General features: G+C 40.5%; 1 protein-coding gene and 1 long non-coding RNA gene across 2 annotated transcripts in view; one reads left to right on the top strand and one right to left on the bottom strand.

The window, feature by feature from the left end:
- LOC107200274 (probable acyl-CoA dehydrogenase 6) overlaps positions 1-15,521 on the bottom strand; it is a 74,120-nt gene that overhangs the window by 4,920 nt on the left and 53,679 nt on the right. Inside the window, exons 5-8 of the mRNA XM_015618546.3 lie at positions 14,228-14,395; positions 8,892-9,065; positions 2,632-2,793; positions 2,361-2,511 (exon numbers count right to left, since the gene is read on the bottom strand). Of these exons, the coding sequence (XP_015474032.1) occupies positions 2,361-2,511; positions 2,632-2,793; positions 8,892-9,065; positions 14,228-14,395 (655 nt within the window). The remainder of the gene's footprint in view (positions 1-2,360; positions 2,512-2,631; positions 2,794-8,891; positions 9,066-14,227; positions 14,396-15,521) is intronic.
- Positions 8,611-9,347, top strand: LOC117243858. The gene is made up of 2 exons (XR_004495777.1): positions 8,611-8,937; positions 9,054-9,347. It is a non-coding gene; the product is annotated as an uncharacterized LOC117243858 (long non-coding RNA).

Genomic DNA, 15,521 nt, shown 5'->3' with positions numbered 1-15,521 from the left:
TCTTAACCTGGGTTTTTCATACAGATCATGGGTTTGTTCAGTCACGATGTCTTTAAGGCCTTTGAGACAGAGGAGAAAAAAATAAACAAGCGTGACTGCAGGCTAGTGCTTTCCTTCTCCAGAATCCTGCTACGACAGGGTACAATTTGGAAAGTCCATTATTTATGGGTTTTATATTGGCTTGTTTTTTTTTATGAACCTTGTGATATTTGGGCTCTAAGCTTTTTTTTTTTTTTTAATTAACCTAATATTAGAATCTGTACATGTAAGACATTTACATATGTAAAATCAACCCTGTATAGAAATCTACATGGTGAAGCAGCTCTCTTCATGCTTCCTAGAGAAAAGGCGCTTAAGAAGTACCAGTTGTTCTACAATGTTTAAAATGTTAATGATTAAATGTCAAATATGAATAAAGTCAGTTGGCAAACAGTTTTGTGCCATTTCTGTTAATGATCTTTAGCTGACACTAATAACTAAAATTCAGAGACTTCACGCACTAACCGTGCTGTGTGTTCTTTGAGGAGTAACAGCCTGATGTGTCAAAGACTAACCAACATTTCTTTGGGAACTTCATAGATTATGCTACAATAATGTTTGTACATTAGGACTAGATGTTCTGCTGTGCAATTATACTGCTCCTACTGGACAAACATCACAGTGACGTGAATGGTTACTCAGATTGCTGTACTAAAAAGAACGGCTTTAAGGGAAGTTGCTGCTTTACGTATTGTTACAGATTAACAAGATTCTGACCTGAACATATAACTGTTTATTTAGGTAAAACTCTCCTTGTCCCTTCCTGGACCTTTGGTTACTCAGTGATGGAATTTTACTGATTCATAGAAAATTTCAGAGTATAAATATCACACTCTCTTTAGAGTAATTTATAATAGTGTTTGTTTTAGAGGAAGAAAGATACATTTCTTTAGCCAGACTGACTGTACATCAACAGGAAACACTTTGGATTTTTTCTAAGGAAAAATGTGACTGTGCTGGTATACTTGGAAATCACTCTGGAATTCTTACAGAGAAAAGCCCTGCTCACAGCACTACTATACTGGGCTAGGAAATCTTAAAGCTATGTAAAAGCATGTACACATTAACAGCCTATAAGATTTACAGTAAGTGCTGCAAGACAGGGATTCATGTTATTCAGAATGCCTACTGCAGTAGCTCTTCACACCTCCATCACCAGTGACCATTAGTTGTAAAAATAAGGCTGTGAAAAAATAACTAAGGAAAGCCATCATATTGACAGCTGGCTTAAAACCACCATCATAAAGCTGTCTGTACCTTTTAAAGAAAATTTCAAGAGTACACTTGTAAAAATATTGAGGATTTCTTGACTTACTGCAACGGCATTCTTGTTCATAAAATGCTATTAAAAATAGCAAAAGTAACTCAACCTACCTCAGAAGAAACAAACTTTTTGCAGATTTTCTCAAGTGTTCTGCTCTCACTTTACACAGACTTGTTTATCAAAACTTTCAACTAACTGAACCACCAGTTTGGCTAACTTTGGATTAGGTATTGTCTATGTAAGGGCTGAACAGAAAGCTATTACTGCAAGAGAATCCAAAGGCAATTTTGGTCCTTTTCCAGAACATAAGACACTGAGGCCAGATACCAAGAAAACTGTTTCCTCAAGGAGAATTTTGTTCTAAGTAGATAGAGACTTAAAATTTGAAGGGACTTCAGCCAATTTGCCAAAAGGCCTCTGTACCATTTTAATGATCTAACGACTTTCTGGAAGCAATTACATCTCTCGTATGTCTCACATGGTATCTGATGTGACTAAGCGGGTGGAGACTGCTATCAGAACAGACTACTGCAGAAGCCAAGTGGTGAACTCCAGGTTCACACATATCCGGGGAAAAAGATGAAGTTGATTTTCATTCATTTTAGAAGAAAGATTAGATTTTAGTTCTGTTCTTGTGATCGAGATTACAAGCAAACAAAAAGCAAAGAGAAAAATATCACTGGTTGGTAGCTCTCAATTTTTTCCCCTCTTTTTTCTACTCTGCGGTAGATACCAGGGGACCATCAGGGAAAAATACTGAGTTTTTCTCTTTCATTTGACATTTAAGCTAACCTGTGAGTAGTTCAAACTTCCCAACTGTAATGCAAAGCCAAGACTTGGCAAAAGAATAGCAAGTTCCAACACGTGTCTACCCAAAGCTAATGGCACTGGGTGTCCTTGCATCCACAACCCACTTCAGTGACATGCTATGAAGCAGAACAAGACCATTCACACTGGTGAGGAGCTGGTGTTCTTTGCAAGTAGGTGATTGTTTAACAAGACATCTAAGAGGCTAAATTTCAGATAAAGCCACTTCGTATTTTCATCACTCCCTTACCTGTAAAACCTGCTCACAAGAACTTCACTGGTGAATGCCATTCCTCCCCAAAACTGGAGACAGCTATCAGTGACTTCACGGGTCAGACGACCTGACTTTAGCTTAGCCATGGAAGCAAACTTTGTCACATCGTTGCCTTCTACATAGAGAGCTAATAAAAAAAGAGATAAAAAAGCAGTCACTCTGGAAATCACCTCCCCATGTTCCTTTAGCCTGACAAGGTTCTTTGCAAGAAGAGAAGCACATCTGGGGAGCAGATGTGGGAGCTCACCCACGGCACGGTGCAGCAGCGAGCGCAGGAGCTCCACTTCGGTTGCCAGCTCAGCCAGGCGGAAGTGCACGGCTTGGTTGTGCAGGACAGGCTGGCCAAACACCTTCCGCTGCCGGGTGTACTCAATGGTTTCTTGTATAATAGTATCCATTGGTGTCAGGGCTGGAAGAAACAAAGCACAGAACAAGACAGCATTTTAGCCAGATCTGATTAGATTCTTGTTGAAAAAGAAGGTTTTTTTCACATTGCACAACCATCACGTTAGGTTTTTTAAAGCAAATTGAGTACTCTGTACTCTGTACACTCAGTTTGGGGTGAAGCTTCAATTCTGAGTCCAGTACCTCCTGGTACCTTGAAGACATCTGTATCACTTGAGCCCTAAACTGCCAAAACCTGGAGGAGTGGAGAAGGAATTGGGTAGGCATGAGGAGATTAATAGAAAGTACCAACATGGTGAGGTAAACTTTACGCTTAGTGTCTCATTTGGGGACCCAGCAAAAAACTTGTGGCAACTCCTACTTTCCATGCTACCTGTGTCCTGAAGGTTTTCCAAAATCCTGGAAAAAAATCTGAAGGCAGACAGTGTAGTGTGCTTGGTGAGGAATGCTGTAGAAATGTAAATTGAAGGAAGCCTTCAGGGAGAAGGCAGAAATCTATTCTGAGATCAAGGAATGCAAACAGACTGCTTATTACATCTGCATTCTGTGATCAGATCCCAGCACAGAGAAGAAAAAATTCACATCCACTTTAAAAAAAAAAATTAAATAATTCTCCTAATGGAAAATAGTTTGAATGAAAAAAATAGAATGAAAATAGAATGAAAATAGTGTACTGCTGTAAAACAGGTGAGAGAGGCAGCAGACAATGCTTTAAAGCAGAACTAGTTTGCTGCTTCTTTTTCTGAAAACTGAGACATATCCCATTTTAAACAAGAAAAGAAAGGGAAAAGTTTCTTTTCCAAGGCAAACCAGCCTTGAAGTGAATGACTAAGCCATCAGTATATTGAGTATAGCTGTGATAACAGCAGGTACAGAATGTGTGAAGAATTTTCTTTGGCAAATATGGACCCATGTTACTATGACAAGCAGTAGGGCATGATTTCACAAGTCTATCTGTATGTGAAGGGTCACATTTTATAGTTTCAAAATATGCATATCCACATCCATTTGCATTTAGAGTCCGAAACACTGAATGTGAAATGCAAAATAAACCTAATGGACAACTATGAAATCCCTTTTCCTACCTGCCAGTTACTCACATGACAGTCCCTTGCAGGAGCCTGGTGTGGTTCCACATACCTCTTTGCTTTGTTTTCAAGATCACTGCTATTTAAACTTCATCTCTCTACTGCTCTCCTGTGTAGACTCTGCATCCCACCAATTCCCCCTGACATGATCATTTACCATCACTTCCACAGACCACCATTTTTCACATCTCCACATTCCATAGGGTGATCAGCCTTTCTCATTACCTAAATATATTCCTCTCCTTTCTCATACAACTGACCTCAATGCACATTTTTCAGAAGAGCATATTTATAAGAAGAAATGTCCTCATTTCTTCTGTGTTAACACACTATGTTGTCACCCAAATGCTATCTTTCTGGACAAGAAAATAAATTTCTGTTTTCAGGAACATCTCTTGAATAGAAATGCTGTCCTTCCAAAGGACAATGTCAAACAACACTGTAGCATGTGTAACACCTGCAGCTTTTTTACTTGTATGTCTATGGTCTGCAGCTTGAGAAATATAAGGAAAGAGCAAGGAGTATCCAGGCACCTCTTGTCCCTCTCCCTCAGACTGAAATCTGGGAGGAACACAGTGAAGTCTGAGCTGCTGGGTGGGAAACTAAACAGTACATGCCAGTGCTGAGAGAGCAGAAGGGAGGTGGAAGGGATAAGGACAAGGGACTAATCTTGTGCCGTTCTGTCAGAGCAAGGTGCTCCAGCACAGCTTGTGTGGTTCCCAGCATCCAGCACGAGGGAAAGAGGGAATGGGAAACTGCAAAGAGGAGGCAGGAGAAAGATCAGGTAGGAAGAAACAGGACAGAAATTGTTTAGGTCCTTCTTGCAAAGGTCTAAAGATCATGAAGGGACTTTGGCCAAACTCTGCTCAGGCTGCCACCACACACCATGGCTCAGACTGGGGTTCTGGGAAAACTGCTCTTATAGTGTCCACCTCTCCAATTCCCTGCCTCCTTCCTGCCCCTGCTGATCCATCCTCCTGTTTCCTTAACAGCCATTACTGCCCTTGTTCTTATTTCAGGAACTGTCATTTGCACACAGAAACAAACAGAGGAAATCAAAGGACTGTCCTGGGCTGTTTCAAGAGGCCATCAGGTCAAGGGTCATGATTCTCTCCCTCTATTCTGTTTTCCTGAGACCCCATCTCTAGTACTGCATCCATCTCTGGAGCCCACAATACAAAACAGACACTGATCTGTTGGAGCAGGTCCTGGAGGAGAGTCCTGAAGAAGATTAAAGGGCTGGAGCACCTCTCCAATGAGGACAGACTAAGAGTGTTGGGGTTGTTCAGCCTGGAGCAGTGCAGGCTGTGGGGAGGCTTTATTGCAGCCTTTTGATATACAGAGGGAGCTTATAAGAAATATGGGGACAGAGTTTTTACCAGACCCTGTAGTATCAGGACAAGGGGAACTGGTTTTAAACTGAAAGAATGTAGATTTATATTGAACATAAGGAAGCATGTTTTGGAATTGGAATTACATGATCTTTAGGGTGCCTTCCAACCCAAACCAATTCTATCATTCTACAATTGTAAGAAATTCCTTATGAGAGTGGTGAGACACTGGAATATGTTGCCCAGAGAAGTTGTGGGTGCCCCATGACATGTCCATTCGCTGGACATGTTCAAGGCCAGGATGGATGAGGCTTTGAGCAACCTGGTTTAGTGAAAGGCGTCCCTGCCCATGGTGGAGGGGTTGGACATTAAAGGTCCCTTCCCAAACCATTCTGTGATGCTGACTAGAGGTATTCAGAGCTCTGAGCACAGCTCTAACATGGCAAAGCTTGGCTGTGTAGCAAACAGCACCAAAATGCAGCACATCATGAATACCATGACAGCCAACAGCTGTGTTCAACAAGATAACAGCACACAACACTTTGCCAGTCATACAAATTCAGAGAAATGCCATTCATGATAAGGAACCCCCCTATTTATTTCTGTGTATTTGTTTCCTTCTTTTATACAATGTTCCCCACATCCTTAGAAAAACTTAGCCCCGTGGGTTTCAACGGATAGCACATGCAGGAAATGTCACTCTAGGTCAGCCTAAGGAATGCGTGGCCTACCACAAGGCTGAGAATTGTGAAAGCACTTGAAGTTGCCAAATGGAGAATAATCTTTTCCTTGTATCTCCCTCCAACTTATATTACTCCACTTGAAATTTCTGCTCACTGTAAAGACACTTTGTCTTGTTGCTGTGTCTCCTCTCAAAAGAAAATGAAATTAATATATTTCTCTTAGGTTGTGACTGATCACTCTCTAATGAACAGTGAGGTCTGAGCTGAGCAATATGATTCTTAAGGATGTGTTTCCCATGCAAAAGGATCTGTCATCCCACTTACTGGCCATGACTCAATGGTGCTCATAAAACTGAAGTTGCAGGAGCAAATAGAAGTCATTAGAAAAGTGCCATTCTGCTTTCACACGCACACTGAATTCCCTCTTTGTCTCTGAGTTAAGCAATTCACAAAACAACTGTTTGCTTTTTTTTGCTATAGCAACATTCTTTTCCTGTGATCAATGCCACAGGTCCTCAAACGGACAGTGTTTACCAAGTGTCACAACATGGGAGACACGTGGCACCCTTTTTCCTTCAGTGAAGCAAGAAACACAGTGACTTTGACTAATGCCTTTGATAATATGTCACTCGGAAGAAGAGACCACACCTGGGACCAAATTTTGCAATTCCAGGAAGTTAGTTTTCCATTTATATTTTATACCTGTTTGGCTGAAAATAGATGTTAAAAGGAAAAAAAAAAAAAAAAAAGGTGAAGAAAGATAAGAAAGATACTGGCCACAAAGAAGATAATTAATAAACAAAAAGAAGCCTAAAGCATGTGATACTTGAAGCTAAAAATACATAAATCCCCCACCAAACAAAGAGAAACAGAACAAAAAACCCAAACACAACAAAATAACACCTCAAAAGGAAAAACAGAAAGAATGGCACTCAACTGCCTTTTCCAAGTTAAAGGAAGCAGTGAAAGTGAGGATGCCAGGACTGGTCCCTAAAGCATTTAAAAGCAGATTGATGATTTTCAATGTCACAGTCTGGGAAGGAACAGAAATGTCCTACTGAGGGGCAGAAGTGAAGACCAGGATTAAACATGCAGACCTGATCACAAAACTACTGAAGGCACTTACATCACTTATCACATCTGAGCCTTCAGCAGAGCAGTCATGGTTGAAAATAGGTGAAACCATTTGCAGGACTGGAAGTTAACACTTCTGGCTGTTGTGGTACAACAAACTGCAGGGCTGGAAGTTAACACCTCTTGATGCTGTGGTACAACAAACTGCACCTATCAAGTACCTTCTGAACGCTGGTTACTCTTTTTCTTGTTTACCACAATTGGTGATCTCTGAAGTTTGCAGCTTGGCCCAAACCATGGATCTTGTTCCTGCTGGCAGTGCTTTTATGCATTTTATATCAGATAGTTGAAAAAAAGCAAACTGGAGGGGTCCAGCAAGGTTTACACAGCAGCCACTGCAGAAAGGCAGGTCCCTCTCCTAGGTGAGCTCCTAGGCTTTCCCTCCCTGGTGGCCCCTGCCTGGCCACAGCAGGTGAGGAGAGTTGCCCTTCCCAGGCTGCTCATCCAGGGCAAGGGTTCACCTGCTCCTGCTGCGTTGTTTTGGACAAAAAAAAAAAAAAAAAAGCAAAAATAATTGAAACCTGGTGTTCCAGTTCCTGGAAGAGCAGAGTGACAGCCAGGCAGTTGTGCAAGACTGGACAGTACCAAGCTGCCCGTGGTTTTAGCAGGAGTGATCTAACCTGCCAGGCTTTGTGTATTGATGCTGTCAGTGCACGTCACTTTTGCCTGGGGGATGACTAATGCTGTCAGCTACTCTGCTGCCTGGGGAGTCTCACTGCTGCCCAGAGCTTCTGATGGTTTGTTTAATTTAGGCTTCAAACTGAGCATAAAAATGCACATCCTTATAGTCTGTATACACCTCAATTAAAGCAGAAGCAGTGGTAGGATCACATCTCCTGCTTACCTGAGTCTGCAGTGACATCCTTGGCAAATGTGACCTCCTGTCCTTTGCTAAAACTACTCTCACATGTACTACTTATCTTAGGCTGAACTAAGAACTTTTTCTGAAAAAACAATTTTTTTTAAAGGCATTTGAATTCCAAAATATTTGGTCTGGGATGAACCCAAAATAGTGAATGCTTTTTTATTTGTTCACTGAATCAAAAACTACTTCTTAGAATGCTCAATTCTCCAGTCACTCACAGACAGTGACAGACAGGGAATGCACAAGAGCATGAATACAGTAACATTATTTAGTCAACCCTGGAATCTAAAGAGGACCAATCTTCTTACAGTGAACCACATCATATTTAACTTGAAGAAGCAAACACTGAGGGGTAGGGAGGGAGAAAGATTGCAGACTGAAAATAGACAATCCAGACTTGGATCTGGCTTCCTGCAATATCCAGAATCCACATAACCCGAATACATGGATTTGAGTACAGCCTGAGTTCTGAGTAACATAAACTCTGTGACAACATAACTTCAGGGAAAGGAATATGGTGCTGTACCACTTATGTCCAAAGTGTGCAGAGGTAAAACAGATCTGCGAAACAAAACTCTGACATCCTGCAAGAGCCGCTTCTTTACGCAGCCAGTAAGTTAATTTTGTAAAATCCATGATAAGAATCAGTAACTCACTGTACTACAGGAAAAGTCACCATCCTTCTTTTCATGCCGGTATTTTTATAGCCTTTGCACCATATTTGTAATAGACATAACATGATGCCATATTTTCTTATCAGCAGAGAAGCACCAAGAAAAAGAAACAAGGCAAAAAGAGCCTCTGCAATGGCTCACAAAATATTTTCTGCTTCAGGTTTTCCTACACAAAAAGGAATGTCGTCTGTATCCAGGCTATGACGGATTTCAAAAACAGATCCTGAAAGGTCATTGCAACTTACAAGAAAAGAAAAGTGGTGTTAGTCATGAGAAGAGTGACCCCCGTGTCCCAGCCCGGCTGCAGAAGCGCGAACCATGACTTACCGATGGCTACTCCCCACAGCCGCTCTTCTTGGAATTGCAACATCTGGTATGTGAAACCCTTTCCTTCCTCACCGATCAGGTTTTTGCAGGGGACCCTTACATCTTCAAAAAAGATCTGAGCGGTGTCTGATGACCTCATACCCAGCTTGTCTATCTTTTTAGCAACATGAATACCTGAAGAGAAAGGTGTATGAGAAAGACCACAAAAAAGAGAAGCACTGTGAACAAGGACAATGTTTTCAGAGAGAAAAGCCTGCAGATCTCAATGTATGTTCCGTGACAACAGTGAAACCTACCTTTAGGAAAAACTTAACACTATTCTGGAGTAAAATGGCCTAAAGCCTATTTTAAAAGGTTTTTGCAGTTTATTAAACCAGCAAATCAGAAACTTTAAATGTAAAAATTCCACTTTTCATTATGTCCCCAAATAATAAATATTTACTACTCATAATAATATTACTCCCCACAGGTCTTCAAACAATGCAATATTTATTTGTTTATGTTTGATTTTTATCTAGCATTATAATAAAATGCTGAAATTCCATTTGGCAATATTTGCCAAGTGCCTGCACTGCTATGAAACTGTACACAAATATTCAGTAAGGACAAAAACAGAGCTACATTTTAAGCTGCAGCTATGAGTATTTCTCCTCTTGGAAATCCTCTTCCTTCCCTCCCCTTCTTAGCCTATGCTGATTTTTCTGGTACAGTGATCACTCTGAGTTCTCGTGTGTGTATATTTTTGAGGAGGGTTTGCTTCCCCACAGACCTCTCAACACAGCACTGACTCTGACCCCACGTGCACTGGGCTGTTGAAGATGAACCTGGTTCATTCAGGTCTGGCCACATAAGGGCTCAGCTATCTCGTCACACTGGGCAGGACTCCTTCCTGTTTGTTTTTTCATAGCTACAAGTTTTTTCTTGTTGTTGTTCAGATGCAAGCATGGCTTACCACTGTGCCACAAGAGTTTAACAGGCACCCACTGTTTTCCTGCAGCAATTCTCCTGTCTTCACCTTTTATCTCCCTGTTGATCTGGAGCTAATTCAAATACTCAGGGTGAAAGTCAAGAATGTTTCAAAAGCAAAAGGAAGACAACAATCAGGCATAAGGATTCGTGCATAACATGTTAATTACATCTGACAGGTCTGTATATGTAGCAAAACAGTCCTCCAACTCAGCATATGTATCTTTGCCAGAAAACCAAAGCTTTTTACAACTCACGTACATGTTATTCCAACCAGCTTTGTGATGAGGAGGTATTCTGCTGTTATTTTCCTCTTTAATCTTTTTCAATCCTTTACTACTCCCTGGCATGGCTCAGCAGAAGCTGGTTGGTCACCATACAGATTGTTGTGGTCCCTCTGTACTTGTTTGTACCTTGCTGTTCTTCACAGCTTTCAGAGAACATCTCTTTCTGAATTAATACAGATGTCTCAGCTTCCACTCACGGGAGGCCTTCAGCCATAGGAAAATTACTTTGGTTTTGCAGGCCAAAGAAGTTGGCAGTCGTTTCCTTCAAATCTGCTCTCTCTGGCTGCACTAAGTAAGGTTACGGGAATTTTCATCTCTTCACAGAGAGGAAATACTGACAGTATTTACAAATGCCAAGACTGCTCTGAGAAGAAGGTCCACATAGATTTCCCCAAGTTCCACTCATGATTTTTTCTCCACCAACCAAGCTGTAAACAGATTATGTGTTAAGAAGACTTGCTTTGATACATGATCAATGCAGGAATAAAATCAGGACAGCTGTATAAAATTTCTTGACTCTTGAACTGAAAATTATCCAGCAATTTGTACTCAGTCAGCCAAAAAAGCATTTGTGATTTGTTTCCATATTAAAAAGGGAGCTAAATAAGCACACACTGAGCAACTTACAAGCCCAGATGAAATCTGGAACATTGTTTCCCATTGGAATATCACTATTTGGTTTCTTTGAGAGCCTCAGAGATCATGTATGGTCTAAAGCCAACTGGCTTTATGCAATCAGTGCTCCTCACCCATATGAAGATGCACTTACTGCTCTTGTTAGTGGGTGGTTTAAAAGGACTCTCCTCAAGAAAACCCAACCCCTGCCAGTTCATTATATTGCTAAAATAATCCTGTTGTTTACTTCCCAGATCCACATACACCAACAACTATTGAAGAGATCTCTTACAGGCTTGGTTAGAGAAGCTAAATGTGCTAATGATTTTTTACCTGTAATTCTTCCAGATCAGATTGGGTGTTCTGGGTCCAGCAGCATCCCCCTCTGTCATGCCCTGCCAGCTTCACTTGCTCTTAAATCATGGTTCTCGCCCACAAGGAGACCAAGCTTCATGAGTCTCATGGGATGCCCCTTCTGAGGCTAGCACATGCTTTACATCATGGAAGACAATTGTACATAATCATCTCTTTGGCCACTACGGGGGCATCAAAATCTCCCTTCATTTAATTATCTTCCTTCTCTTCCTAAGAGGTACTACAATTGAAAAATTACCAGCAGCAGTAGAAATTACAGAATAACTCCTGGTATTCGTCTGTATTAAATAAATCACCCGCAATAACTCACAAATCTCAATTTAACAAGGCCAAGGAATTTACTAAAATCACTCTAACAGAGCCATTTGAGCTACTTGCACCAGTATCACGGAGATAGATTTCTATTTCTCTGGCTGGGCAGTTCTTCCCAAGTGTCTGATTTTTCACTTTCTCCCATTCCTCCAGCCTTCTGACATTCTCTTTTATTTCCTATATTCTATCTTGAGAGAAAGGCAGTTGCTCTCTCCTGAAACCATTTAGTGCCATTACAAATGAAAACAGACACATTTTAAATTGCAACCCAAGAAACATGCTCTTTCGCCTTTCCTGGTTGCTCTTCTCTTTATTAACTCCTCCTTGCAATCTCCCCTAGAGCTATCTGAGGACTCAGAGGACAAACCAGAGGACACATAGTTACCAGATCAGGGCTGCAAGCCATTTGTCTATATACTTTACACACAGACGTTTTGCAACTTGTTAGATTCTTTTTCATTATATGAAAAATGCAGTGCTTTTTTTAAGACATTGTTATTTTATGAGGAGTATTCACTTAATTTGGATATCTGTTGTGGATCCATGGTGCTGTTATCCAAATTTCCTTTAAGAGAAATGTATTCAGCAATGTCTGTCAATATTTAGACCATGATTTCCTTCAGCCCAGATCAGAGAGTATATATACCTAAAATTAGAAGAAACAAATCCTACTTTGTCTATCCAGTAAACTACAGATTTTTAAAACTAATAATTCACTTTTGGACATGGAATCTTTTTCTCTCTCTTTTTTTTCCCCCCACCACACTATCTAAGTGCAAAACAACTTAGATTTTTTGCAGAAATACACCACAGATCCTTCCTTATCCAGCTACATAGGCTGGTGCCTGCAGAGGTGAGTCAGACATAACACATTTGCTCTCCATTGCAGTTGTTTTTGAGCTTTGACACACATACATCCACAGACGTTTGAGACTGCATCATTTGGTGATGTCCTCCAGACACTTCCTGTACAGCCTTGTCCTGCCACCCTCCGTGGAGCACAATCTTCAGCAGACAGACATCCTTAGGATGTACCAAACCAGATGGAGCTTCCTGAAAAATCTCACTTCTGATATGACTCACCCACTGAGCATAATCAACAGTCTTAATACTTCATTTCAAAAGGTCACCAATCTTGGTACTGTGACCCCTTTTGAGGTAAATATACATATCACCACAGAAGAATTAAAACATGCATTTTGAGGGGCATAGATTTTGCTCCTAGGAAGACTTCTACACTTCTGCAGATCAGCTTAAGATGTCCCAGGTAATTTTTCTACTCTAAATATCTTTAATGCAGGTAAAGAAGGTCTGTGTGTAGGTTGTGAGATCTAAAATCTCCCCTTTCCTAGAGCTATAACAACTTGTGTCTTTTTGGAGCAAGCAAAGTGGCTAAAAACCTCTAAGTCAATTTCTATATATTTTATCTACCACCAACTGTGAGTCAGCTGCTTTGTTGTCTTAGGAAGATTGATCTCAGAGAAGTAATACTGTATTTGCATTCTAACCTTTTCATGAAAAATCACAAGAAGGACTTCATTCATTTATCAGCAGATGGCTGATAAGTGGATTTAACTAGAAATTCAGAAAAATTCTGGTCCTGAGTTACATGTTCATTCATCACTTCTCAAAGTTCACAGCTAGTGAAGCAGCTCAGGTCTGTCTTCCGTGAGCTCCCATTCAAAGCTTGTCTTGCATGAGCAGAGGCAGTAGAAGCTCACAATTCACTCAGAACCTGCTTGATTCCCAAGGAAACTCACTTGCTCGACTTACTCCATCCTGAAATTCACTTAGGAGACATTCCCTTTAGAAGCTCTCATTGTCCACCTGTGCAACATTGGAGACCTGGGTTTTGTTCTCAGTCCAATCCACTAAATGAACATGCAGACATTCACTTCACTGCTATGGTGGTGTTCCTACATGTGAAATGCCAATAATGGCCCATATTTTGTGTGTAAAATACTCTGAATTGGATGAACAAAAGAGCCCCAAGTATAAATATTTTACATATAAATGCATTAATATATACTATTATAGATTTAATAAATATTGTTTTAAATTTTCTTTGCATAAAATAAGCATGAATTTTTAAAATGAAATATTAAATACAAAATTATATAGTGCATAAATTAATATGTTGCATATTTTTTAAATATTAAAATGTGTTAAAATTGAAAAGATTTAAAAACTTTTGAACTGGTGTCAAAACTGCAAAGGATTGGCACCAGCACAATATTAACTTCATCCTCTCTGGATGATGTTGTTTATGCATATAGCACTTGTGCATTCTGCAAGGTCTGCAGACTACTCAGGAACACTCTGTGGACTGTACCACTGAAACTGGTGCCCTTAGTTCAGGATGTATTTCTTCCATGTCTTCACCTGAATTGCTAGTCTTACTCAAAAGCAAATCCATACTTCCATGATATTTGAATCTTCCAATCCAGCCCACATTTAACTCAGACTATTTTCATAATTTAACTGGTAGTAGTTCCCTGGTGAAAGGATCCCTTTGTACAGCATGGACATGAAACACTCTGAATATGCCTGCAATTCTCTTCAGCAAGCCCACCAGGCTTGTTTTGAGAGGTATTTCCCAAGTCTGAAATCTCTAAACTCTTTATGCTTTTACTTTCATATGGTTATGAATCATAGCCATGAAAATGTACCTGAACAACTTTTCTAAATACATTTTTGGTTAAATACCTTTCCTTCTTTTATTAGGCATAAAAAAAATCAAATTAAAATCAAATTAGAAGACAAAGAGATCTGTGTTATTACCAGGTAGATTCATTGGCAGACATATGAGAGATTTATTTCGATGGGGAGGTCCTTCGCTGGTGTTTGCCAGGAGGCACATCCAGTCTGCCTGGCTTCCAGATGTAATCCACATCTTACCACCATTTATGACATATTCATCGCCCTTCCTCACAGCTGTTGTCTTGATATCTATTTCAAAACACAGGAAATGAAGAGTTATTCTTTTGAAGGAGGGGTATATTGGTCCAGTTATGACTGGCAGGGTCACTCCATTGCTCTCAGACAAAACTATTTGGTTCTCCCTCATACCCCCCTGTCCTATAACCCTTCCAGGCCATAAGACAAACCAATCTGGACAACTCCTGGAAGTCAAACCAGGGAAACAGGACTACTTCTCCCTCCTTCCTTTAGATGGAGTCTTCATCCCAATGGATGAGAGCAGAAAACTTCCTAATTAAATGTGTTGGCCAAAAACTTGTGATGGAAGCATTTCACTGTGAGGTGGTCTATTAGAGTTTCTCTAATAGAGAGTTTAGATACCCTAGTCCTGAGTAGGCCCTTAATTCTGGAGTCCTGACTTTAAACAAACACAAGCCTTGGTATCTGTGAATGTATAAACATAAACCAACATGTGCTTCCTGCATGCTCTTGGTCAAGATGCTGCAATATGTTCAAAACTATTAAAGGCCAAGTCTGAATGCAATGAGTGTCTGGACATGAAGGAGTTCTAAACACCTGCTATTTATACACCCTGACAAAAAAAAAAATCTTATTTTTATCTGCAGCAGTTCACATCATGCTGCAGCAGCCCTAGCTGCAACAGACAGCCAGAGTGAATCATTAGTTATTATTTACACTCCAGCAGAGTTTCTCAAGGTCTGGCTTCTTTTCCCTGCAATTGAACTTCTTCAACAACAACCCCAGATGATGAAGACTCTCCAACAGATATCCAGATATAAGTAGGTGGTGGTATAAGAGAACACTAGCACACTCTTAATAGCACCTGTAAATATGTATGAAACCCCTAAGAGACCATCCACTGAAGGGGGATCATAGACATGGAAGGTAGGAGTCAGACACCACGTGAAGTGGGCAGGCATGTTTAAATCATCTGGTTACACTTTCGTACACACAATCACCTCAGCCTGCACATGCACATTCATCCCTAGGGCTCTAAACATAAACCAAAAGCAAACCCAAATGTCTTCCTAAATTATCTTCATTTAGGAGATAAACTGGGACTGAGGTCAGCCTGGCTGAAAATCAGTCTTGTTAATGAAGGCACAGGAGAAAAACGATGGGAGAAAATTGTGTA

The sequence above is a fragment of the Parus major genome, chromosome 2 (assembly GCF_001522545.3).
Source record: "Parus major isolate Abel chromosome 2, Parus_major1.1, whole genome shotgun sequence".
Classification (NCBI taxonomy): domain Eukaryota; kingdom Metazoa; phylum Chordata; class Aves; order Passeriformes; family Paridae; genus Parus; species Parus major.
The sequence above is the reverse complement of the archived record's forward strand: the minus strand, read 5'-3'. Positions and strand labels throughout refer to the sequence as shown.